The 21991-nt window shown below is 49.4% G+C and overlaps 7 protein-coding genes and 1 non-coding gene across 8 annotated transcripts; 3 read left to right on the forward strand and 5 right to left on the reverse strand.

The window, feature by feature from the left end:
• Positions 1 to 675: 675 nt before the first annotated feature.
• Positions 676 to 3411, reverse strand: LTR84_001021 (uncharacterized protein; the record flags this gene model as incomplete). Its single annotated transcript, XM_064844649.1, has 1 exon — positions 676 to 3411. The coding sequence occupies one exon, from the start codon at positions 3409 to 3411 to the stop codon at positions 676 to 678; it is 2736 nt and encodes a 911-aa protein (XP_064712509.1).
• A 4948-nt stretch (positions 3412 to 8359) lies between these two features.
• LTR84_001022 (uncharacterized protein) lies at positions 8360 to 9628 on the reverse strand (the record flags this gene model as incomplete). The annotated part of the gene is made up of 1 exon (XM_064844650.1): positions 8360 to 9628. One exon carries the CDS (start codon positions 9626 to 9628, stop codon positions 8360 to 8362), a length of 1269 nt encoding a protein of 422 aa, XP_064712510.1.
• A 395-nt stretch (positions 9629 to 10023) lies between these two features.
• On the forward strand, positions 10024 to 10093 carry LTR84_001023. Its single transcript has one exon. It is a non-coding gene; the product is annotated as a tRNA-Gly (tRNA).
• Positions 10094 to 10286: 193 nt separating this feature from the next.
• On the reverse strand, positions 10287 to 12074 carry LTR84_001024 (uncharacterized protein; the record flags this gene model as incomplete). Its single annotated transcript, XM_064844651.1, has 1 exon — positions 10287 to 12074. One exon carries the CDS (start codon positions 12072 to 12074, stop codon positions 10287 to 10289), a length of 1788 nt encoding a protein of 595 aa, XP_064712511.1.
• Positions 12075 to 13608: 1534 nt separating this feature from the next.
• LTR84_001025 (uncharacterized protein) lies at positions 13609 to 15546 on the forward strand (the record flags this gene model as incomplete). Its single annotated transcript, XM_064844652.1, has 1 exon — positions 13609 to 15546. One exon carries the CDS (start codon positions 13609 to 13611, stop codon positions 15544 to 15546), a length of 1938 nt encoding a protein of 645 aa, XP_064712512.1.
• Positions 15547 to 16403: 857 nt separating this feature from the next.
• On the reverse strand, positions 16404 to 17829 carry LTR84_001026 (uncharacterized protein; the record flags this gene model as incomplete). Its single annotated transcript, XM_064844653.1, has 2 exons — positions 16404 to 16591; positions 16665 to 17829. The coding sequence occupies 2 exons, from the start codon at positions 17827 to 17829 to the stop codon at positions 16404 to 16406; spliced, it is 1353 nt and encodes a 450-aa protein (XP_064712513.1).
• A 983-nt stretch (positions 17830 to 18812) lies between these two features.
• LTR84_001027 (uncharacterized protein) lies at positions 18813 to 20108 on the forward strand (the record flags this gene model as incomplete). The annotated part of the gene is made up of 2 exons (XM_064844654.1): positions 18813 to 18816; positions 18973 to 20108. The coding sequence occupies 2 exons, from the start codon at positions 18813 to 18815 to the stop codon at positions 20106 to 20108; spliced, it is 1140 nt and encodes a 379-aa protein (XP_064712514.1).
• A 10-nt stretch (positions 20109 to 20118) lies between these two features.
• LTR84_001028 (uncharacterized protein) lies at positions 20119 to 21498 on the reverse strand (the record flags this gene model as incomplete). Its single annotated transcript, XM_064844655.1, has 1 exon — positions 20119 to 21498. The coding sequence occupies one exon, from the start codon at positions 21496 to 21498 to the stop codon at positions 20119 to 20121; it is 1380 nt and encodes a 459-aa protein (XP_064712515.1).
• Positions 21499 to 21991: the final 493 nt, after the last annotated feature.

Consider the following 21991-nt stretch of genomic DNA (forward strand, 5'->3'; position numbering starts at 1 on the left):
AGGGTTATCAGAAGCGCACTCCACAACATGTTGACAACCCTCCGACAGTTTACCAAGCTGCGACAAGGTAAGCATCATCATATCAGCCAACGGACTCGGGCAGGAGCGAGCAATGCACCTTCCTCTGGCATAGCCAGCTTAAAGCCGCACCATTTGATCGTATATGAATTGTCAATATCCAATCGTCTTCACCGATAGATGGACACGGAATGGCATTGCCATCACATGTGTTGTATTCGAGTTGAGTTCCAGGAAACGATGGTTGGTTGCCTTGTGGGTGGAGTCGAGTTTGAACCAGAGTAAAGTTGTCCATCAGATCAAAAGCACCAACGACCAGCTCAGCTTGACCAGAACGAGGTCAATGTAGACCGGTTAGAGTTATGGCAGTATAACTTCGAGCCGGGATAGCATATTGGGAGATAGTTTGTGCAAATGCTCTACCCTCGTCACTATACGAGCAAGTCAGACGATTTACTGTTTTGATGGTCTGTTGAGAGGAGTAGGCTAGTTGGCTGCCTGATAAAGGTCCTCGTTCTGACCAATAAGTGTAGACTGAATACTTGGGCTTGAAGGCCGAGTAAACAATACTAAGTATACGACTTGACATATTGGGCTATTGAGTTCCACCAGTATGAGTGTGTCGGTCTGCCCGTAAAATATATCACATCAGTATCTTCAGATGAAAGCTGGACCTCCAGCATATGTATCCTTCTCATCTGCACTCACACTCCTTTCTATCCGACGGGTTCTGAGAAAGTTGCTGACCATACGCCGTCCACTGAACAAACTTGCTATCTTGGATGCACTCCTCGAGACTGTCGTGGATGAGGAAGTGACTATTGGAAGAGCATCATCCTGAATGTTTTTAGGTGGCCTACGAAGACCACCATAGCTCTTGGATTCACGGGGAGCAACGCTCAATCGGCTATGGCCTAGAGTATCTGCATGTCCAGGAGTTCTCTTCCCAAGGTACATGCTATCGAAGGGTCTGTTGTGGCGTGGGACATCCATATCAAATGGTCGACTCAAGCGGGCCACCAAACGATCCTTGACTTTTTGTGAAGGGCTGTCCCCATTATCGCTGAAAGTTACTGACCCGGTCTGCATGTTGCTTATCGGACTTGCGTGTAGTTCGCTTCGCCGAATATTGAAAGGCACCTCGCTGTTACTCTGCTTGAGCTTTCTATGCCAGCTACCAATCTCTGCCTGCAAGTGTAGGCGACCTGGCGTACTGAGTGGTGGTGTGCCAACGTGACCAAATATCTGGGTCTCCTTGTTATGCTCACGACCTGCTGATCTGTTGTTGCTTGTGTGGCCTTGCTTGTTCTGATCAATGGAAAGTGGATAATTTGGCTTTTCAGAAGGCGTCCTGCCACGTCTGAACATCATTTTAACTTTTGCGTGGGTGGTAGTCGGCGCCGAAGACTCCGTGCCTGCGATGGACTGGTCAGAGCTCAGATTCATATGTCGCAGACTCAATTCAATATCCCCATCTTCAGCTTGTTCACGAGCATGAGATCCTAGGCTAGAATTTCTTGAGCTCAACCATGGATTGCATTCTTGTATTTCTGCTGGATTGTAGAAATGTTGAAAAGATGAGGGTGACTTGGACACGACCCGCATGGTATTCATCGGCTCTACCATGGACTTAGATTTGAAAAGCCTGTTGGGAGACCAAATCAAGCTCGCAGCGCTTTCACCTGACGACATGTGATTGAATTTCGGCAGACCATCCGTTGCTCGCGAGTAGATGCTGTCATCACTGCTGTTGCCAAATTGCAGTCGACCAAGGTTGGGAGGATCAGAGTGTGGGTTGACGGATAAGTAGCGTTCAGCACCACTGAGGTTGTTGTTGATGTTGTGCGTGCGCTTATGACGAAAGATCTGCTGGAACGGACTGGGACGATTGGACTTCCGCTCAACAGGGAACGGTAGGAAGCTTGGGAATGATTCCAGCGGCTGGTCATGATGCTCATATCCGCGCAGCTCGTGCGTTGCCTGCCCATGTATTTGTGTTTCGCTACAAGCGACTTCAGGAAGGCTCGGGTCATTCAATGGTGGCTGAGTGTCTGCACAGACTGTACCAGTCATGGACGAATCACTCTTCACAAAACGTATGGTAGGCTCTTGCCTAATTGATATGGGAGTATTAATCGCTCTCTCCTGGTTCAAGGCTTTCAAAGCTGCAGCAGTGTCTTCTATTTCGGCTTCTTCTTGCCTGATTCGTTCAATCAATGCCGAGTAGATACGCTGACTGTCAACAGGTAGTAGAGTCTGTCCATCGCCTGTCGTTGACTGCAAAGGTTCCTGAAAGAGACTAACCCCACCAATATGTCGCCCTGCGGACGAAGAGGGTTGATGCGGGCCCCCGTCTTCCTTGATCACGGACAGTCGATTCAGCTCAAGCGGTCCAGAACGCAGTGCAACTGACCCAGTTGTGCTTGAGTTTGTCCAGCTGGTAACACGGGACTTGTTGTTTGAATGTAAGCTTTCTCTGCTAGCGGATTGGTGAAGGTCATTGGCCAGCGAGTCGATAGCCTCGTCCTGTTCCATAGGAGACAGCACATCCGAGGGATGGGAAATTTTGTGGTCTTTGGCATGATTATCGCTTGAAGGTATATTCCGTTCTTCAGATGGCGTACGTTCAGTTCCCAGCAATTGGGCCGACACGCTCCTTTTTTTCAAGGATCCTTTGACAGTCGCCCAAATGCTTCCAGAGAAGTGGTTCGAAAATGGTTTTGGCGCGGGACTCGGTTGCTTCTGGGATGCCGCTTGTGTAGTCTCAATTTTTGTTCTCTCCTCTCTGAGGTAGCTTGGGGCCGCCGAATTTCTTTCTTCCCTTTTTCGGCCGATCAAGAAGATCTCTCGTTTCGAAAAGCCGAGCTTCTTCATGTGACTCTTGTCGTCTCCCGGAATACGAAAATCTCCATAGCTGGTCTTTGCACATTCGGCTATACTTTGCCCGCTGAGCTTAGGCAAGGAGCTGATCTCAGCCCGACTCAACTGCTTCGTGCTGCTTGGCTCCTTCCCACGTCGGCTTGACTGCCGAGCTAGGTGGTCCAGGGGCCGAGACTGTTTGCCCGAAGACCTCGACGGTGTAGACTTTGTCACCGCCTGGCCAGGATCAATTATTCCAGGAGGCCTCCATGCAGGTCTAAGCCTGCTTATGGATTGCTTGACACGAAGGAGAGGACTGAAGTGACCGCGTGGTTGAGAGTAGGACGATCTAGAAGTTATCATAGATTTCGACTTCCGAAGCCTGCGGTAGGAGGAAGGTAGAGCACCATAGTTCTCGTCTGAGGAGGAGGAAGTCTTCATGGCGCGGTCGGCGGCTATAAATGCATGTTTGCACGCGTAACAATCGTGGCCTTGAGCCAGCTGCTCACTTTGCTGACCCTCGGTCAAAACCATACTGGAGTACTAGAGCTGGTAACCAAAAATTTGACCAGGTTGTTAATTGGGGAAGTGGATGTGGGATGTGATGTGACAAAGGGAAGAGGAGGTGGGAGCTTGGATGGACGATGAGTAGCAGCATCATGTGGATGGGGAAGGCGCCGTCCTCGAGTAGGTGCCTTTGAAGCATCGTGAGTTCCTTCTTCAGAGGTTGCTCTTGCTCAAGACAAGCACGATTAATGAGCAATTGTCTTCCCCAAGAAGAACTCGTCAGATCTATCATAGCCATGTTGAAGAAATCCGTGACAGACCTACCTGGTCGGGCGGATTTGATTTTAATGATAGAGGCAGATGTTGACATAACTTCCCCAAGGACATGAATCCCATGAATCCCATAGAGATGCCATGGCGTATGCTCTACCACAAGATGGTGGTCACGCTGTAGAAAGCAGAGTTCCTTTCTTCGTTCTCACGCATTGATAAGTCGAGCAAAGTGGAAGGGACTTGGATCTGGACACGAAGTGATGTCGTTGTCTTCCAGAATTCGCTTAGATGCAGGGACATGACGTCTCAAGTAGGTACCTCGGTAGGTAGTCTCTGGCTAAATTCATTGTTAATTTACCTATTTGTTAGTACGCGATACCGAGTACATGAGTTGGAACGGAAGCTGGGAATTTAGGGCTGTAGATCTCCTCTGTTGAGCCCGAGATAAGCCTTCCGGTAGCCAGCATTTCTATGTCTATGCCGAGGTGCTCCCGGGCCCAACCTGCGTACCGAGTACTGCGTAATGCGTACCTACACCTACGGGCTACTCGCACTCCAACGTCAAGTCGTGATGATCCCATCACGTGGGGATCAGCGGAAAGAGCCGAATCTACGAGGAAATATATCCCGTACGAGCACGAATGAAATGATAGTTGATCATGCAGGTCAGGCCGACCGTTGACAGATGATTCTTGCAGCTTGCGAGCTACGGGCTTGTTGGCTTGCGAGCCTGCCTGCAGCTGCCCAAGGCCCAGCACTGCCCCTTCAACGCCTTTGTCTCACTTCAACTTCTCGTTTCTGCAGCCAACATGTCATTTTTAGCATCACCAAGCTCGTACAACATGAAACCCGCAGCATTTAGCTGCTGCGCAGGTGGTGATCATCAGTGATGTTATAGTGATCCAAGTATTCGCTAAGACTTGTTTTGCAAATTGTATTTTGTATCAGCATAATATGGGCGAAAGATGACCTGGGCGGTTGCAACCGAGCACAGCGTGCATCACGCGATCCTACTGTGCAGAAGGGAAATCATTGATTGATAGATTTAATCTGTTTTTGGATTTGTTCTCTAACTGGTCACAAGCTTCGAGGAGCTGTGATGATTCTGTTGTAACTAATTCAAGCGTATAGGAGATGCAGTGTTGGGAACAATGTTGGTACACGAGTAGGAAACCAGCCGCTGACTCAATGTTCCTTCCCCGTCTAACAATCCCAATGCTTTTTCCCTTCGACGTCCATTCGTCGTCTGCTTTTTGCTCGAAGTGGTACGATTTGTTGCTCTGAGATGCAATCTCGCAGGAAGTCGCTCATGCAACCTAATACTGCAAGGCCACGCTTGCCAAAGAATAGTGGTGAGGTTGTTACAAAACCCATGGCATAAAAAGGAGATGCCGGGTCCATCAATGCAGAAGTAATCGTGTACATCTGTTGCCAGTCGCTAATATGCTCAGAAAATGTGAAAGAAAATGGCCCCAGACACCAATGCTAAATCCGATAAAAAGTGGTAATCGTGAACAGTGTGCATCATGTTGGCACAGAAGAAAGCGAGAAAGGCTGCAATTCAGAGTAAGGTCGTAATCGTCGTCTGAGTCGTAAGAACATCATCATCATCACCCTCCATGTCAAGCTGCAGACCGCATGACGGTTTCCTTGGAAATTGCCAAGGTAGGCGGTCGGACGGATTGGGTGGCAGTTGAAAGTGGTGGAAGTGAAGTGAGAAAGTTGACTGGTTGCTCTATCGGGCCTCATCTGCAGGGTCTAACGGCATGGTGACATCAGCCTCCGATGACGTAGTCAACAGCCCTGACCGAAAATTGGGCGGCTGTGAGAAGACTGATCGAAATGGCTTGGTGTTTCGACTGCGGAAGTTGTACATCTGATGATACTTGTCAGTGCTGCGTAGAGATCAAAAGAATAACGGGTTAAACATACCTTGCATTCTGTGCATTTACCACCAGCGTTATCGCATCGTCCGCGGCATCCACGGGGTTGGTTGGTGCAGGAGAACATTTTGGTTGATTGTCGGCAGAAGACTGGAAGAGAGACCAATGGTTTGGAGTAGTAGCGAGCTCCAATAATGTCGGCGTCAGATAAGTGATATACTAGGTGGTGGAGGCCTGGCTGAGACTGCTTGATGGTGGTGGTGTGGTGGTGGCTGTTCTGTGAAGTGGTTTGCTTGTTGGCAGCTGGTCGAAAGCTCGAGAGGCAAGTGTTGAGTTCGGTTGATGTTGAATATTGAGTGTGAAGTTGTTTGAAGAGAGACTGTGGGAATCGAAGGGTAGAAAAGGAGAATGGGAACGTCGGAGTTGATATGTGACCGGGATCTTGGACTGTGTGAGAGATCGAGAAGCTCTTTAGGCCGCCGCGACGGTAAGTGACACTGGCACCGCCAATTATGACCCGCGCGAGCCCGCCTTGGACTTGCCCTGTCAAGCCTCAAGCCTTGCCCTGCGACGGACGCACGCCAGGGTTTCGTAATTGCTGCATCGACTTGTAACAACAGGATCCACACTTGGAAGCAGGTCACAGCATTAGTATGCATGATTCGTAGTCACCATCATGGCTGAGTCTACATCTGACTCTTGCTTTGGTTTGCCAATCAGCTGTCCCGAGCCAGTCCTGCCTATAATTTATCCCATCCTCACTCCTCGATATCTAGGTGATTCATCAAGGGTGGGCGTATTCCACTACGGACTGGTTTGCAGAATGTGGTGTCATTGCATTGTGCGTGGAATCCTTCACTACCTACCCTACGAGGTATTCTGATCATTACAATGTAACACAACAACTTCAACTTGATCAATTTGTGGTATTCAAACTTCAGGCTGCAATCATATCACCTCGTTCCACATCGTAGGTCGGTACAAGCGGCACGAAGCGGACTCGGAGACTCGTCAGGCACAATTGCGGCCTCAGGCTGCCCAAGGCCCACTAACAAAAATAGGGCCCTCGTAGAGTCGGAGCCTCCCCAGAATGCTCCCTGCCGCGTTAGTCACCCATGGCACTTACTCGTAGGCTTCCCCCTCTGCCTAAACTGCGCCGTGCGGATGGCTCGGGCGCTGACCGTTAACTCGCAGGAACAACCATAAGAAGGTACGAGTACTCGTACGCGACTACCTCTTCAAGCTGAGCAGGTGCGATTTTGGGAAGAAGTTCTCTCGGCACCTTACTCGGCACCGCACAATCATTTTCTTAAACTCTCCGTTTCGGGAACCACATTTTGACCCCCAACGTTGGACATGTTTCTCAATGCTTGACGTCTCAGACCACGCCTTTGTGTATTATTATTCATCATAGGATGAATTTCCACAACCAAGCCAGGTCAATCCCTCCACGAATCCAATTCAGATTGAAAATTCAACCATGAGACTCGCATCGCGTTCCCATTGTCATTGTTGTCTTTTCATGGCTACACAGCAGCTGAACCGGTTCCAGGCGAGACTGGTGGCTGGAAGTCCAGACCTCAGAAGACTCCGGCCCGCTGACAGTCCAGACCTTCCTTTCAGCACCGAAGGATGACCTTACCGTGTTTCTCACTCTGACTCTGGCAGACCGGCCAAGGCGACTGTAACCTTACGGGAGACAGAAGCTAGCCAATGCTTGCGATTCGTGTTCCAGAAAATGTGCTCTTAAGATTTTGTGTTCAGTTGTTCTGTATCCGTCCATCCTTCAAATTGTGCATCGACGAGAAGCCACTGCACGCACCGCGACGGCCTAAAACCTTAGGGTACCTCGTGACCCAGCTTGAACTGCCATACAATGAAGTCGGCTGCTGTTGCCCTCGCATCAAAATAGCTGTCATCTATACCCAGGTACCCTGTCGCCAGCATCGCAGAATCAGACCACCCAGAACTTTCTCCCCGGCTAATCCCCCCCTGGTTGCACATTCAGTACGAGATACGGTGCCGTGCGTACTTGGTCTATGAAGGTTCGATCTCCTCGAACTCCAAGCTGTCACATGTGCACCAAACCTTGTAGTTATGTCAGCTGCACAGTCAGTTGTCTGACGCCGCAGGTGTACAAGACAGACTCGAGAGCCAAGTTGCAGCATGAAGTGGGGGTGTTCGGGGAACAAGCAGATTCATCAGCCACAGCTAACCATAGCGCGGTGAGTAACGGATACATACCTCAAAGGGTATCCTGGGTGTAGCAATCAAATCTCTTTGAATTCCGTCGGAGACCAAAGAAACAAACTTCGGCTGATTAGATACATATCATGTCATCAAGACAATTTACCCGATCGTCGTTGACAACGCGTCCTCCGTGCCGGCTCAACCTCGTACTCTACATATTAAGCGAATCCCATCCATCCCCCAACCCCAAAATGTCGTCCATTTATCTCCCTGCGACTTCCAGAAGCAGTGTCAGGTATCGGGTAGCGAGATCCCAGTAGTTCGTTGGTGGGGATGGTTGCTCGTCGGGGAGAAGCCTTCCATGACTTCCCGCTAGAATCACAGTCGAAGCATTGCGCTCGCCTAATGGCCTTCTACGGCGATCGGCGATCCACTCGATCCCTTGATAATCTCAGGGTGTGTGGTTGACACACGAACACCATCCTGAGTCACTAGTGTGATGACTTACTCATTAAGGAGCGTCAACGAAGCCCAGATTGTCTTTTGCTCCGTCGTGGTTCCGCGCACGTTCGTTCGTTTCTCTGCATTATTATTATTGTTGATTATTGGGACCGACTCCTTGATTTGTATCACACCATCAGCAACGATCTGATAATCCACCATCCGCCGAGTGCTCCCAGTACCGTCGCCAATGCCAAGCCATTGCCCTCCCGCGTCAGGGTCAAGTAAGCCGCCAAACCCACAATCAATTCCTTCCTCCTGCCGGCTGCTCTAATGGCTCTCCACTGCGGGTCGATACTGAAGGGTGGTTCCTGAACACGATCTGCAGTCCTTGACGATCTCAATGGAACCGTAGCTGCCAGTGCAACGGGTCGATGATCTGATGTTGCGAACAGTGGTAGACACGTGTAGGTATGTGCGTCAACTGTAACGTCGTCATTGCTTAGGAAGAAGATCCGGTCGCACCAGCTGGGCCAGCGGTGACGTGCCCAGTGCCATTCGTCTTCTCCGTCCAGAGTCACGGCTTTGTTGGGATCAGTGTCATACTTGTAGGTGGGTGGGAACTCAATTGGAGCTTCTGTCAACCCATGCAATGTCTTGCCAGCCTTGATCTCTTGAGTAAGCTGGTCTTCTGCGAGTAGATGCTTGAAATGTCTCGGATTGTCCTCATCCTTTGTCGGTTGAGGGAATTTCTCCGCAGCATCTAGAGGAGATGGCTGGAGCGAAGAGGTCCGATAATTGAGATCTCCGGCGAAGAAGAGGTGCGAGGATGACGAGTAAATACCACTCTCTTCACTATGTGGAGGAATGGGTGATTGCAACAATGGAGCATCTTCTCTTTCTTCACCACGTGAGATCGGCTTCCCGCTTGCATCTGGGATGAAGACAAGTCTTCGAACAATGTTCTTATAATCCTCGTTCCGCTGCTCCAGTCCATCCTCCATCGGAGCAAGATGAGCAGCAACAAAAGTCAACACAACTTCCTCCGTTTCAGTTGTCTTGTAGCCCAGTCTGATCCCGACGGCGCCCTTGTTGCCCATATCACTGACGCCAAGTCCAACTTCTGCCGTGTGAAGCCAATTGATATTGTCGGCCACATCATCTCGCGCAAAGACCATGATCGCCGTCAAGCCGATATTTCTCGTGATGACATTGACATAACCATGATCCTTCGAGGCGAGCTTGACAACTTTCCGGAACGCATTGTAATATGGTGTAATAAATGAACCTCCCAGAAGACCCGGACCAATTGGAGCGAGCTCTTGTAGCGACAGTACGAGCACTTCCGGCGATGGTGCGTTGGGTTTCAGAGCCTGGAACAGATAAGGTGCGAAGCTATCAGGCTGTACGAGAGCACGACCGCAATTGAATGTCAGGAGATAGAGACTGAGAGCCATCGTGGGTGTACCGAAGTTCGTCAAAAGGCCCAAGCCCAGGATCCGATCCGGTAGCCAGAACGTGCAACGGGAGGTGGACGGTTGTCGGTAGCTATTTCTGAATTGTGAAGCCTTGTATCAACCGACCATAGGGGTATTGATCATCTTGCCGACTATCTGAAGGTTTGCCCGTCCCCAATGTGGTCGATAGGTGTTTGGGAACTTGAAATTCGCAAGGCCGAGAATCAATGACATCATAGGATATGGCAATTGTTGCCCAATCATCCAGTGCAGAATAACAGAAAAGATATATATATTTAAGCATCGAAGGTTCTGCCACAAATTGCGTCACAGCAATCACGCATCAGGTTCGTTGATCTTCGCTCAATCATCCTCAATGCATATACTAACAGGAATCACAGTGGTTTAGTGGTAAAATCCATCGTTGCCATCGATGGGCCCCGTGTTCGATTCACGGCTGATGCACATCTTTTTGCAATTTTTTGCATTGATCTTCGTTACTTGTACTATCCTTGAATTTAGGTACTCGCGCCTAATTAAAGACTCTCGACTCCGCGAATTTGAACACTTCATTGATGTAATATTTATGTAGGAGGTAGAAACCGCCTTAGATAGGTCACATATAGCTTAATCCATTTAATGAATTTTCATATGGACATTATCCTAGTCTGACTTTCCTCCATAATCGTATGCATTCTAGCATATCGGCTCCGGCCTTCCCACCAGTCGTGTCAGAATACACACTCTCTAGAATAACGGCTGCCAGGATGGCCGCACAGCAGAACGCCATCTTCCTCTCCTGGAGCATCTTGACTTGGTCCATCTTCATGCCCCCAGCCACAGCCCATGCTAGCCATTCCTCAAGAAGTTTGATAATCTTCAATGCCTCTCCTTCCTCACTCTTACTTTGGTCGACCACCATGAGATACAGAATTGCCTCGGCGACCTGGCCAATTGTCCATTCCCGACCAACCTCACCTTGTTCGATAAGCCAGGCTAAGCAAGCCTCACCGACAGACTTCATGCTCATACGAGGGCTTGCTATGGCCTCTTTCAGTCTTCGCTCCCCACGAGCCTGCCGCTCGGACATGGATGCTAGCATGTCATTGTGCTGTTCTTGTCGTTCCGCAGCTTCACGGTTCATTTTATGCACTCTCGCTTGGTCGGGTGGCATGGTTGCTTCGAGTCTCTCGGCAGCAAGACGTGCTTGGAATCGTTGTCCATGCCGTTGAGCCATGTTCATTCCATTGCTTCGAGAGTCTGAGCTCTTTTCAGAGGACCACTCTGGGGCATCTGTATCCGAAAGGAGCCCGAGGATTACCATGACGCCGCAAGGCATCGAGTCTTTTCGTACAAAGGCACTAATGTCGGCCGGCACTTCAAATGTCCATAGACCGCCACTATTGTGGTTCTGTCCCAGGATGGCGGATGCCACACACGTGAACCAAGTTGCTGCGGATGATTGCTCGTAGGCGCGGAAGGGTTCACAGGACAGCCCTGTCTCCATGTTCTTCTGCTCCCACTGTAGCCTCTGGACGTAGTTGTTCTCCGTCTGAAAACGGAAACTTGTGCTGTCCAAACTATACTTATTGGCGTTTTTCATCTCCTCAATCCTGGCAGGCAGGTCTTTCGCTTCTGGAACGACTTTGTCATTAGCTTCCAACAACGCAGGTTGCACAATTCGACCCCAGCCAGGAGGTAGGCTGCTAGCACCTCTGCTTTCCATTACCGCACTCATGTCGTGAGACCATCGAATTGTTACACTCAAGATCCCATCACTCTCATCAGGCATACTGGTTCTCAGCACCCAGTCAACATGTTTTGTCGTTTCATTCTCATCTTCTGCCTTCCTAAGCAATATTGTTCCAGCGGGTGTCCATAACCCACCAGATCTCAACTTCTCCCAGCCCAAGGGATCAGGAATCGCGCCCCAATCCAGCAGGAAATGAACAAGCTCCGAGAAGTCAATCTCAGCGGGCGGCTCTCTCAATTCATCTTCGTACTGTATCCGGTACAATTTTCTACCCACGATTAATTTCTTCCAATGGAAAGCCCGCCAACTGCCCCCTCGAAGAAATCCTCGCACTCTGCCTTCTTCAATCATGCTCAAGGTGCTCTCCGCACGATCAAGCAATCTATGATGTTCGCCTTCCACCTCTTGCCCATCTCCCGTATTCTTCCAATAATCATTGTTATTCCGTTCCAGGGGTGCTATCGTATATCTGGGGAGCTCGACCTCGATCAAACTCGTCATGGGAGAACTTCGAATCATGAACCCATCATTTGGGCGCGTTGTGCTGACCGGTTTGTGACCATGATGGAGGAGGGATGCCCGTATCCGTCTCTGTGTGAGCACTGCCAGCATGAATGTGTACAGAATGGGCAGAACGCCTAGGACGGCGAGGGGCACGCCCACGTAGGTGATAATATCCGATGCGTTGGCCATGTTGTTCGTTTGCTCTCAAAACGAGGGCGTTGGGAAAGGGAGAAAGAGTTGGACACTCTATAGATCAAGGTGGCCGCCAACTTCCTTCTCTTCCATGTCCCACAACTTGTATCTGCATGCAGGAAGGAGAAGGGATGCCAGCAAAGTCCACGATACGAGCCATAATGTTGGAAGCCCTGTAAATTCGATGCTGTCTGCGGGCCTGGGGCATCAGGCTGTGGCTGAAATTAAAGCGCAGGCTAGAAATAGGGGGTAATCTGCAAAGTGGCTGCGGAGAAAGCCGTAGGCCATCGTCAGTTCATAAGGTCCTGACCCTCTTACCCTACTACAATCTCCATCTCCTTCGGCATTTTCAGAAGCAGATGTTTTGGACTTTGAAGACTCATCTCTTTCCAACTCTTTAGTCGACACCGATAGCCATTAACTTCGTGGCAATGGTAAACTTGATCATGTTATTGACAAGGCCAAAAGCCCCTTTATGCGGATCTTGGCACTTCCCACCGACATTGATCACGGATTCGGTGATTCTCAAACCAGGATATCCTCTCAAGCAGATAGGCCACATATGTACTTACTATATAGATTGTATTCTAGGTGAGGCTTCAGTGTGAGCTGAAACCTGTCTCAAGACTTGTGCGGCGGTGGTGAAAGCCGAGCGCTCTGGCAGCCGATTGAAAATGCATATTTCAACCTCAACCCACTTCCTGATAGTGAAGAAGCCATACTGTCACAAGCATATCTCGGTAAGTGGTCAAGAAATGAGCCCATCGTCTTGATGAAGGGTCCTCCAAAAAAGATTGTCACAGCAGTGACCCTATCCGTGTCTGCTCTTTGTTCGTTCACGCAACCGAGCGGTGTTCAACGAACAAAGGTTTGTCGTTTGCTCCCGGTGGACAAGCGCAGCTTGTTTGCTTCCAATCCTTTTTCATACCATGGTTTCTTCGTGGACCAGAAGATAGCTGATATATGGCATATATGAAAATGACATTCAGCTCGGAGCACTGGAATCCTCGTTGCCAGTCTAGATGGTGTTCTTGGTGGAAGGCTACCACCCTGGCCCCGCTGCGTCGACCATGCTCATGGCAGTGACATCGCCATCAGTGAAGTCCCGGTGCCCTTCAGCTGCATACCGACTGCCTTGTGGTGAAGTACTTTACGCAATCACGTCGACGCGTCACAAGCAGCCCATTGCCTCGATAACGAGAGTCGCGCAGCGAGCTGCCTCAGCACCACCTGACCGCCTCAAGCTTTGCATATGGTATATCTTCCATCATTCTTAATTTCTCGACCTTTCTTCTCTTCCTCTCCTCCTCAACACACACGAAACTTTCTTCAAGACTCTCAAGCTCAACTCAGTGCCTTCGATCAACGAAGCCTCGAGTCCTCAAGCCTTGGACAGCACAATTTTCCCAGCCCAACTTTCCCCCTTTCCACAACGTTATCCCTTTCTCCACCATAACGCATCCTTCTTCCCCAGACAAAAACCCAATATTACTCTCTCAATCATCACAACAGGACAGAATTGAGCAGCGCAATGGCACCAAAGAACGCCATCAAGCGCGTCGGAGCAGTCGTACTGTCTGGTGCTGCTGCTCTTCTTCCATCAAGCATCACCCTTCGCCGCGAGTATGAGGCAGGACCGTTACCTCAATATGATACCCCTTTGACAACAGCACCACTACACTCAGCCTTGCCAACTTCGAGGAAGGGCACAACTGGCAAGACTCACATACTTACTGGCATTCTTCGACGAGCAGCCGCCTTTCCAAGGGGGTTCAAAGGCCTTTTCAAACATTCCAACCATCCCAAGGATTCCAAGAATCGAAATTCTCCAGCTGGATCGATTCAATCTGCTCTAGCCATTGCAATGTTCAATGCAGTCAAACTCCGTAAAGCCTCACCCACAGAGACTGAGAACAGTACATCCAGCCCCATGATGGAAGAGTCCAGCACCTTATCTACTGAAAGCACCAATGAAGTCATCGTTGAAGGCGCCAGCACTCCCACACCAGCTGCCTCGATTGAACGAAGCATGGTGAGGCGTGCACCAAGCATCGATACCATCGTCTCCGGATTTGCAGACGATTTCAGCTCAGAAGTGTTGAGTATCTTCGATGTTGACACAGAACAGGTGTCCAATGCTGCCCCATCCACACTGCCTTCAGCGTTGATTCCCGGAAATTTCCCCGGCCATCATCAGCAAGCCTCCAGCATCAAGGAAGTTCAGGCTGCTTCTCCGCTTGCCACCAAATCCTTCAATCATGCCACTCCGGCTCCCACGAGAGTCTGCCGCCAAGAATCAACTACTTCAGCATATGTCAATTGTGCAACTCAGACCGAGGAGGTGGGAGATGTGAGCATCTCTAAAGCAGGAGCACCTTCGAAAGATCTATATGTTCAAGTTGACCTAGAGTGCAATTCATCACCCGAGCCATCTCCTTTGGAGAGTCAACGTTCAGCAAGCCCAGAGACACCCGACACTATTCACTCTGATAGTCCTACCAAATTGGACCTGGAGCAAGAAAACGAAAAGCTGAAAGCAGAGAATTCTAGACTCGTTGGCGTCATCCACAACCTCAACGAGCGCATTGAAGACCTTGAAACTTCGGAAGAGGTGTCTGAGAGAGACAGCAAGCAAGAGATGCAGCAGCTCCGGGCTGAGCGTGACGGCATGGCGCGTCGAGCAGAGGAGCTATGGGATCAACATGAGCAGCTTCTTGGTCGGAATCAGGAGCTGCGTTACCAGAGAGGAGAATTCGAGCACGATGCAGAGCATCTCCGCGGCCAACTCAAGGCTGTTGAGGCGCAACATGAACAGAACATCGCTGCAAATGTCGCAGCATATGAGCGGGCCCGCAAGGTCACCTTGAAAGAGCTTCAGGACAAGCATCAAGATGACTACATGCAAGGTGTCGCAAAATACAAGGAGCTGCAAAATCAAGCACTGCAGCAACAACACATTATCAAAACTCAGAAAGATTTGATTGACTGCCTTGAGCAGGAGAATGTTCCCGCGGCGGTTGCAGGTGCCGCCAACGCTCTGAGAGAAGCAGAAGTCAAAAATGGGATGCTTGAACAACAGCTTGCGCAGCAGGCTGGTCACATTTACAACGTGGAGACGCTGCTCGCACGAGCAACACATCAAGTATCACTGCTCCCTCAGATTCAAGATGAGGTGGCAAAGCTGATTTCGGAGCGCAATGCTCTGCAACACCAGCTGAATGCCCTGCGCCGTCAGCAGCCTGCTCCTGTTGTTGCTGGAATAGGCAGCAACAATGCCACCCCGAAAAACGCAGGGTTTGGTGCAATCGGTGGCGAAAGACGCGCCGCTGGGGCCAACAAGACCAGCAGCAAGCCGACCAACAATGGCTTCGGTGGCAACAACAATGGCGGCGGCATACCACGCAACTATGGCTTCCAAAATTTGAACGGCCAGGCGAATTCTGGACTGTTCTCAGGCTTCAACAATTGAAGCAATTGAATCGCTCTGAGGCAAGCCCAAGGAAAGCCAAAATCGACCATCTGGCCCTCCTGAAAAGGCGTCCATGAAACAAAGGGCAAAGAAAGCAGCCAGTCACAAAAAATCCAGACAAGGCCTGAGGAAACATGACCCATCCCTCAAAAGGCAAATGAATTTGGATGTGAAAATAAAAATATATGAAAGGGTCGGATTTTCAGATGGCGGCCTCCTCTCGAAGGCAGAAGCACGAGAGCAAAAGTGCCTTATCGGAATAAGAAATAAATCGAGAGAAATAACCAAGGAATGGTGGATGAGAATTCTGGAGTGCAAGGCAATGCCGGGAAGACAGGCAAAGGCCATGAGTGCAGGAAGGAATGGAATTCTACTAAGACCAAGGGTCTGATGATGATGATGATGGTGATGTTGATGACAACAATGGCGATGGTTATGATGAGTCCGACCAACGCCAACGACCACATGAATGTAATGAGTACAACGAGCTACGACCAAAAAGTTTGATACCCCATTGTGAGGCAAAGCATATAGGCTACGGCTGTGATGAGGCTTTTCATTAGGAATTTTTGGCCTCTACCTTTTTTCCCCATCGCGTGGGAATGCAGGATAGGAAAGGACAATGCTTTTCATCAGAGACAGTCAATTGAGCCACAAAGAATTGCAAAAAGGACAAAGAAGTTTCCATTGCTTCCGGAGGAGCGTGATAATCTCTTAATCCTCTATGCATTCTGGTAAGATGGGAAAGTAAAGGAAAGCGAAAGTATCTTATAATCTTTGAGAACGAGGTCCGAATCATGATTTCATTCGGATGGTCTATATAGAAATGGGCTGTCGATCATTCCCACATGTTCAACTCACCCCATGCTCCCCTCAAACTCGGCAGTCTGAGTGCCCTGCTCACGACTGGGGGTGGTAAATCTGGCGGCGACAGCGGCATCGACTTTCTCCTCATGCGCTCTGGCCGCTGCCTCGCGTTTCTTCTCCATCTCCTCTTTCCCACGGGATTTTATGGATGAGTAGTTCAGCGTTGAGATGATCATGACTGGAGTTGCGCAGTTAGTATTTGTATGCCAAAGCTGATGTGGTGTGGGAAGGACTATATTGCGAGAACTTACAGGCACACATGCCGATCGCAAACGCTGCGCGACGAGTCAATACCCATCTCAGACCCTCGACTTCGCTTTTGGCCTCGCTGTTCAGCAGAACTGTAATCTCATAGTTGAGTTCTGAAATCTTGCTGTCGATCTTACGCTTCTCTTCCTGCAGACCTAGTTTCCGATCGTTGAACAGACCCTTAAGCTCTTCGCGTAGAGTCAACAGATCCTGAGTGACTTTCTGGTTCAAGATGTCGTACTCATGCTGTAATTGAGCGCGATGGGAGCGCTGTGTCAGCGTCTCGGTGTGTCGCGCGGTCTGCAACGTGGTGCGCAACTCGGAACAGGCTGCACGGAAGAGGTAAGATTCGTTCTCGGTGTCGGATTTTGACACGAGACCTTCTTTTGCAAAATCCAGATTTAGGTTTAGCATCAGACGGATTGCTTTCATCAAAGTGATTGCTTGCTCTTCCGTGTATGCTGGTGGCTCTTTTGAGGCCAGTTGCTGCACCAGACTGTACGTGTCGAAGTGATGCTCATAGGGAGATGGTTCGAGATGTGGATGCCGCGATCCATCCTTGCCTTTAATCTCAGATGGTGAAGGAATGGAGAGCACCATCTCGAGCTCTTTATTTTCTAGAGGCCCTTCCTCTGATGTCTTGACCTCATGTTTGGAGTCCTTCGAGAACGAGGCTTCGTCGATATAGTCGGACGTGGTATTGGACTCTTGAGGGTCATCTTGTCCTACATATTCCTCGGTATGCTTGGCTTTGTAGGAGGGCTGGGAGGATTTTGGAGATTCCTGTTTTGTGGAGGAGACCTGCTTCGCCTCGTTCGTGGGGGACAAAGCTTCGTCTGGTTTCGATGGAGGTGGAAGGTTTTGTGTTGCCGCCTGGCCATATCTTTGCACGATCGCTTCCTGACAGCGCCTGCTGGTAGAATGGAATTTTGCTTTGCGAGTGGCTTTTCCTGTAGGAGGAGTGCGAATTGATCTGTACGTTGTCGGTTCACAGGCTCGCACAGCACGAAAGAAGTTCGGCCACAGGAATGGAAGGCGTGGATTTGCCATACCGACTTGCGACCAAGCCTCCCGCTGTCGATCTAATGTTGCTGTGAGTTGTTCTACCCTTGCTTCAATAACCAGGTCACCAGAAGCAGGTTCTCGTGGCGTTGCGTGGGCAGTCATCACGTGGCATTTTTCTCCGGTACCTCGACGAATGAGCCACTATTTCTATTAGCGGCTTGGCATTTGTTAATGCCTCAAGTTCAAGTTTCTTGCAACGACAAGTTGATAAGTACCCAGGCATATCTGCCATCCATCAAAAAGAGGCTATTGTCAGAACATGCGAATATCGTAAGTCAGTCAGCTTAGAAGCACTCAACAGTCGCTCACAATAAACTTATCATCAGCTGCAAGCGATGTCAACAACGCAAGGTTTGTACCCGAAGCAAGCGACCCCGAGAGACTGCAGGGCCAGTGATGGGATTGTCACTTATCAAACGCTCATAGATACGATGCTCGCGTACAAAGACCTGCATCAATTGCTCAATCGCTTTGGTGCACTGCGAATATCGAGAGAACGATAATAAGCGAGCACCTGTGATTAGAACGTATGCGGATGCCCTTGAAAAACGAATCCTCTCGCTCGAAGCATTTCTGCTCAAAGTAAGAAATGCTTCCAATGACGCAGAACGGGAAGAGCTTCTGGCCGAGACTGCTTCTTTTGAATTATCTGGCCTTGAAGCCAACGTTCAAAGAGGTGAATCAATAAGGTCATCATCAAGAACCAAACCCTCAGAAGAGGACGAACAGGGTAGGTTCTGGAGGACAATTTCAATTACAATCCTTACTGATGGTGAAAAGCATCTCTCGCTGTGGACCTCGGTACAAGCATCTACAATGAAGCTGTTCTGCCTCCTGCCTTCAACGAAATTACTAGCCTCGCAAATCTCGATCGTTGTGATGACTTGAAGTCCCTGTTGGAATCCCCTTGCGTTCCTGAGTCGATAGCGCTATTTTTTCGATACCAGTACTCGACCGCAATGTTCATCAACAGGGAAGCCTTTCTGCTGGATTTTGTTCCTATCTTCCGAGAGAGCTCGGGAATGAACAGAGCCCACTTTTGTTCGCCCTCATTGATACTTGGGATTGCCTCGATAGGTGCCACCATGTGTTCAAAAAGCTCAGCCAGGGAGCAATCTCCAAAGTTTTTCAACCTTGCGCTGAGTATGGTTATGAAAGAGGCACTGTCTAACCCTCATCCCACAGTTCTCCAGACACTATTATGCTTAGCAACATATGCTCTGGGACACAATTATCATTCTCAAGCTTGGCTCCTTTCTGGAATGGCATTTCGAATTTGGCACGATCTCGGCTTTCAGCGCGACTTGAAAGAAAATGTCTTGCCTACGATGGAGCAGTTCCGATCCCCAAGTGAGCTTCGTCGTCGCATTTATTGGGGGGGCTATGCAGCAGATAAAATATTTGCTTTGTATCTAGGAAGACCGGCTGACATGTATGATGATCACACCGATGTCTCAGCCGCTGTGCCTCGACCACATATTCCAGTGTTTGACAATTTCATAGTCGAACACGGCTTAACACATTTAAGGGAACCAATACCTCCATCGCCAAGACTGATCTTGACCCTCCATCAGCTAGTTCGACTTTCGTCCATCATCCATCACATTCTCAAACGTATACTTGCGACCAAATATGACCAACAGAGTGTTGATAATGCAATGGTTGTGAGCGAATTCAATGCTCGCTTGCTAAAATTTTATGATGATCTTCCTCCAGAGATGAGGTACAATAAAAGCGCACCGGCAACCACCCTGTTAACGCCTCGAGTTGCTGCGTTGCACATCATCTACCATGCGGCTCGTTTGTCGCTGAATAAGCGATTCATCTGGTCCGCTACACAGACAACAGCAGCCAAGCTTTCATTTAATCCGAGAGAGCAATTGGAAGCGATTCAGGCTTGTGTCGAATCCATTGATGCGATAGTAGCATTGGCAGCATCTTTCAGCGCACAATATGATGGATTAAGCTGTGCACCACTTGTGCTTGTCCACACCGCCTTGATCGCGGTGAACATTGTGGTGGCTTGTTCAAATGTGAACTGTAACACTGACAGTACACTTAGACACACCTCGAGTGAACTCCAGGCTTTCGGGATACCGCTCTATATTATCCTGCAAGAAATGGCCACCAGCTGGAAGCTTGCAGCAGAGGCTGCCACAAGGCTGGGAGCATTGTTCCAAATCAAGAAAGGTTCTGCATTTGAAGCCTCTCATCCTCCCATCAACGGAAGCCACATGGCGCCCGGGTCTTGGCAAGATCCGTCTGTGGCAATTGCCAGTGTGTCAAGCTCAGTCGAAGACAATGAGTGGGCCTCATTCATGCAAGATTTTGAGCTACAATATGGACTCGAAGGGTTCGACATTTTATTCCCCACGATGTAACGATTTTTGACTACAGCACACTTTTGCTATCGGCAATTCCGCCAATTCCATTCGTGGCAGTTTTTTGAGGTTCTTCTTTCAAGCTAACGTCAAATGCAGCTCTCATTTTCAGCATTGGTTGCAAAACCCAAGTGTTGTATGCCAGAATGTCGGTCTCCTCCTTTGGATCGCGAGTGGTGTTGAATAGATATGGACTTTCCAGGTGTCCACTACTTTGATTTACCTTGGGCTCATACACGAAATGCAACTTCCAATCACGCCATTTGATGGCGCGAAGCTCATTCTTGATGTAAAAGAGAAATCCCTGGCGTGGAGATTTCCTGGTCAGCGGGTTGAAGAGAAAATTCGTTTGGACTATACCATCGATATGACGATCCCGAGGTATCAGAGTCGAAGCACCAGCAAGGTCCAGAATAGTACTAAACAGGTCTGTGATGTGAATGATCTCGTTCGACACCACGTTGGCAGGAACTCTGTTCTCCCATCGTACAATGCAGGGCACACGAAGACTGCCTTCCATTGCGGTGTGATAGGTCCCCGTCCAAGGCCCTGCTGTACCGCGATAAGGTGGTCTGAACTCCGGTCCGTTATCAGACGCGAAGATGACAATAGTGTTTTGTCGAATAGGTTCTTCCAGTGTATCAAGATGGTCCAAAATCTGACCAACGCGGAAATCCATCTCCGCCATGGAGTCTGCGAATTCGCCATTGCCAGTTATGCCTTCGAAATCAGTGTGGGGCAATGTCGGGAAATGCAGATGTACCAGTGGGTGGTAAAGAAAGAATGGCCTTCTAGCTTCAGCCTGGCGACTGAGCCAGTCCTTGGACTTTTCGACCAATATCGCATCGATTTCTCGTCTCATCTTCAGATCATAGACGCATACGTTTTCCGATGGTGATCCAGCACGTCCTTTCATGATGTAGGGCATCTCAACCTCCTCCGGTACGAAGCCAAGAGCTGAAGTGAATTGGCTTTCATCTGTTGTCCGAGGTATCCCATACCACTCATCAAAACCTCTATCAGATGGATAGCGACCCGGTATATCGCCTAGGTGCCACTTCCCATGATGAGCACTGATATAACCGACCTCAGTCAGAATTTCTGGCAGGAGCTTTTCCCAACGTGTTAGCCCCTGAGGGAGACCTGCTGGAACTGACTGTAGGCATCCTGTGCGAATGGGATGCCTTCCAGACATCAGCGCAGACCTGGTGGGTACACAATCGCTCTCAACATTGAAATTTTGGAGAAGAAGCCCTTGTTGGGCGAATTCGTCAATCCTAGGAGTGGCTGCTCCACGCAGCAGTCCTCCTCCATAGCAGCCTAACTCTCCCCATCCCAGATTATCCGCTAATATCAGAATGATGTTCGGGCGGCTGGGATCTGAAGACATAATTTGCTGCTGAAGGTCACAAATATAAAGTGGTTGTAGCAGCAATTACTCGTTGGCGCAAGAGTGGTATTCTGGAATGACCTGGAGAATTGGCATTTGTATGTCTCATCTCCAATAAATATCGGGTTCCCTGAGTTCATAGTCCTCAGAGTTTCGATCTAATGAGTGACGCGAGAATGACTGCAGTTCACTATCTTCAGACAACTCGACACGAGATCCTGTCTTCCAAACTTGAGTGAAAGATGGACGCTAGGCATGGCGACATCTATTTTCTTTGACGTTGATTCGTCCGTGAATTGCGCACGGACCACGGAGTTCGACTCCGTGTGGGGATTGCGCAGAATATCGGCTTGAGACAAAGATAACCAAAATTAGCTATGATTGTGCTATAACTGTTCCTCAATGGCGAATACCAAAGGATGATGGCGCCCAGATTGGAGACCTGGTGCATGTCTATAAAGATAATGCCATTGAACGCACTATCCTCACACCT

Source organism: Exophiala bonariae, assembly GCF_035927105.1.
Source record: "Exophiala bonariae strain CCFEE 5792 chromosome Unknown scaffold_1, whole genome shotgun sequence".
In the NCBI taxonomy this organism is placed as follows: Eukaryota; Fungi; Ascomycota; class Eurotiomycetes; order Chaetothyriales; family Herpotrichiellaceae; genus Exophiala; species Exophiala bonariae.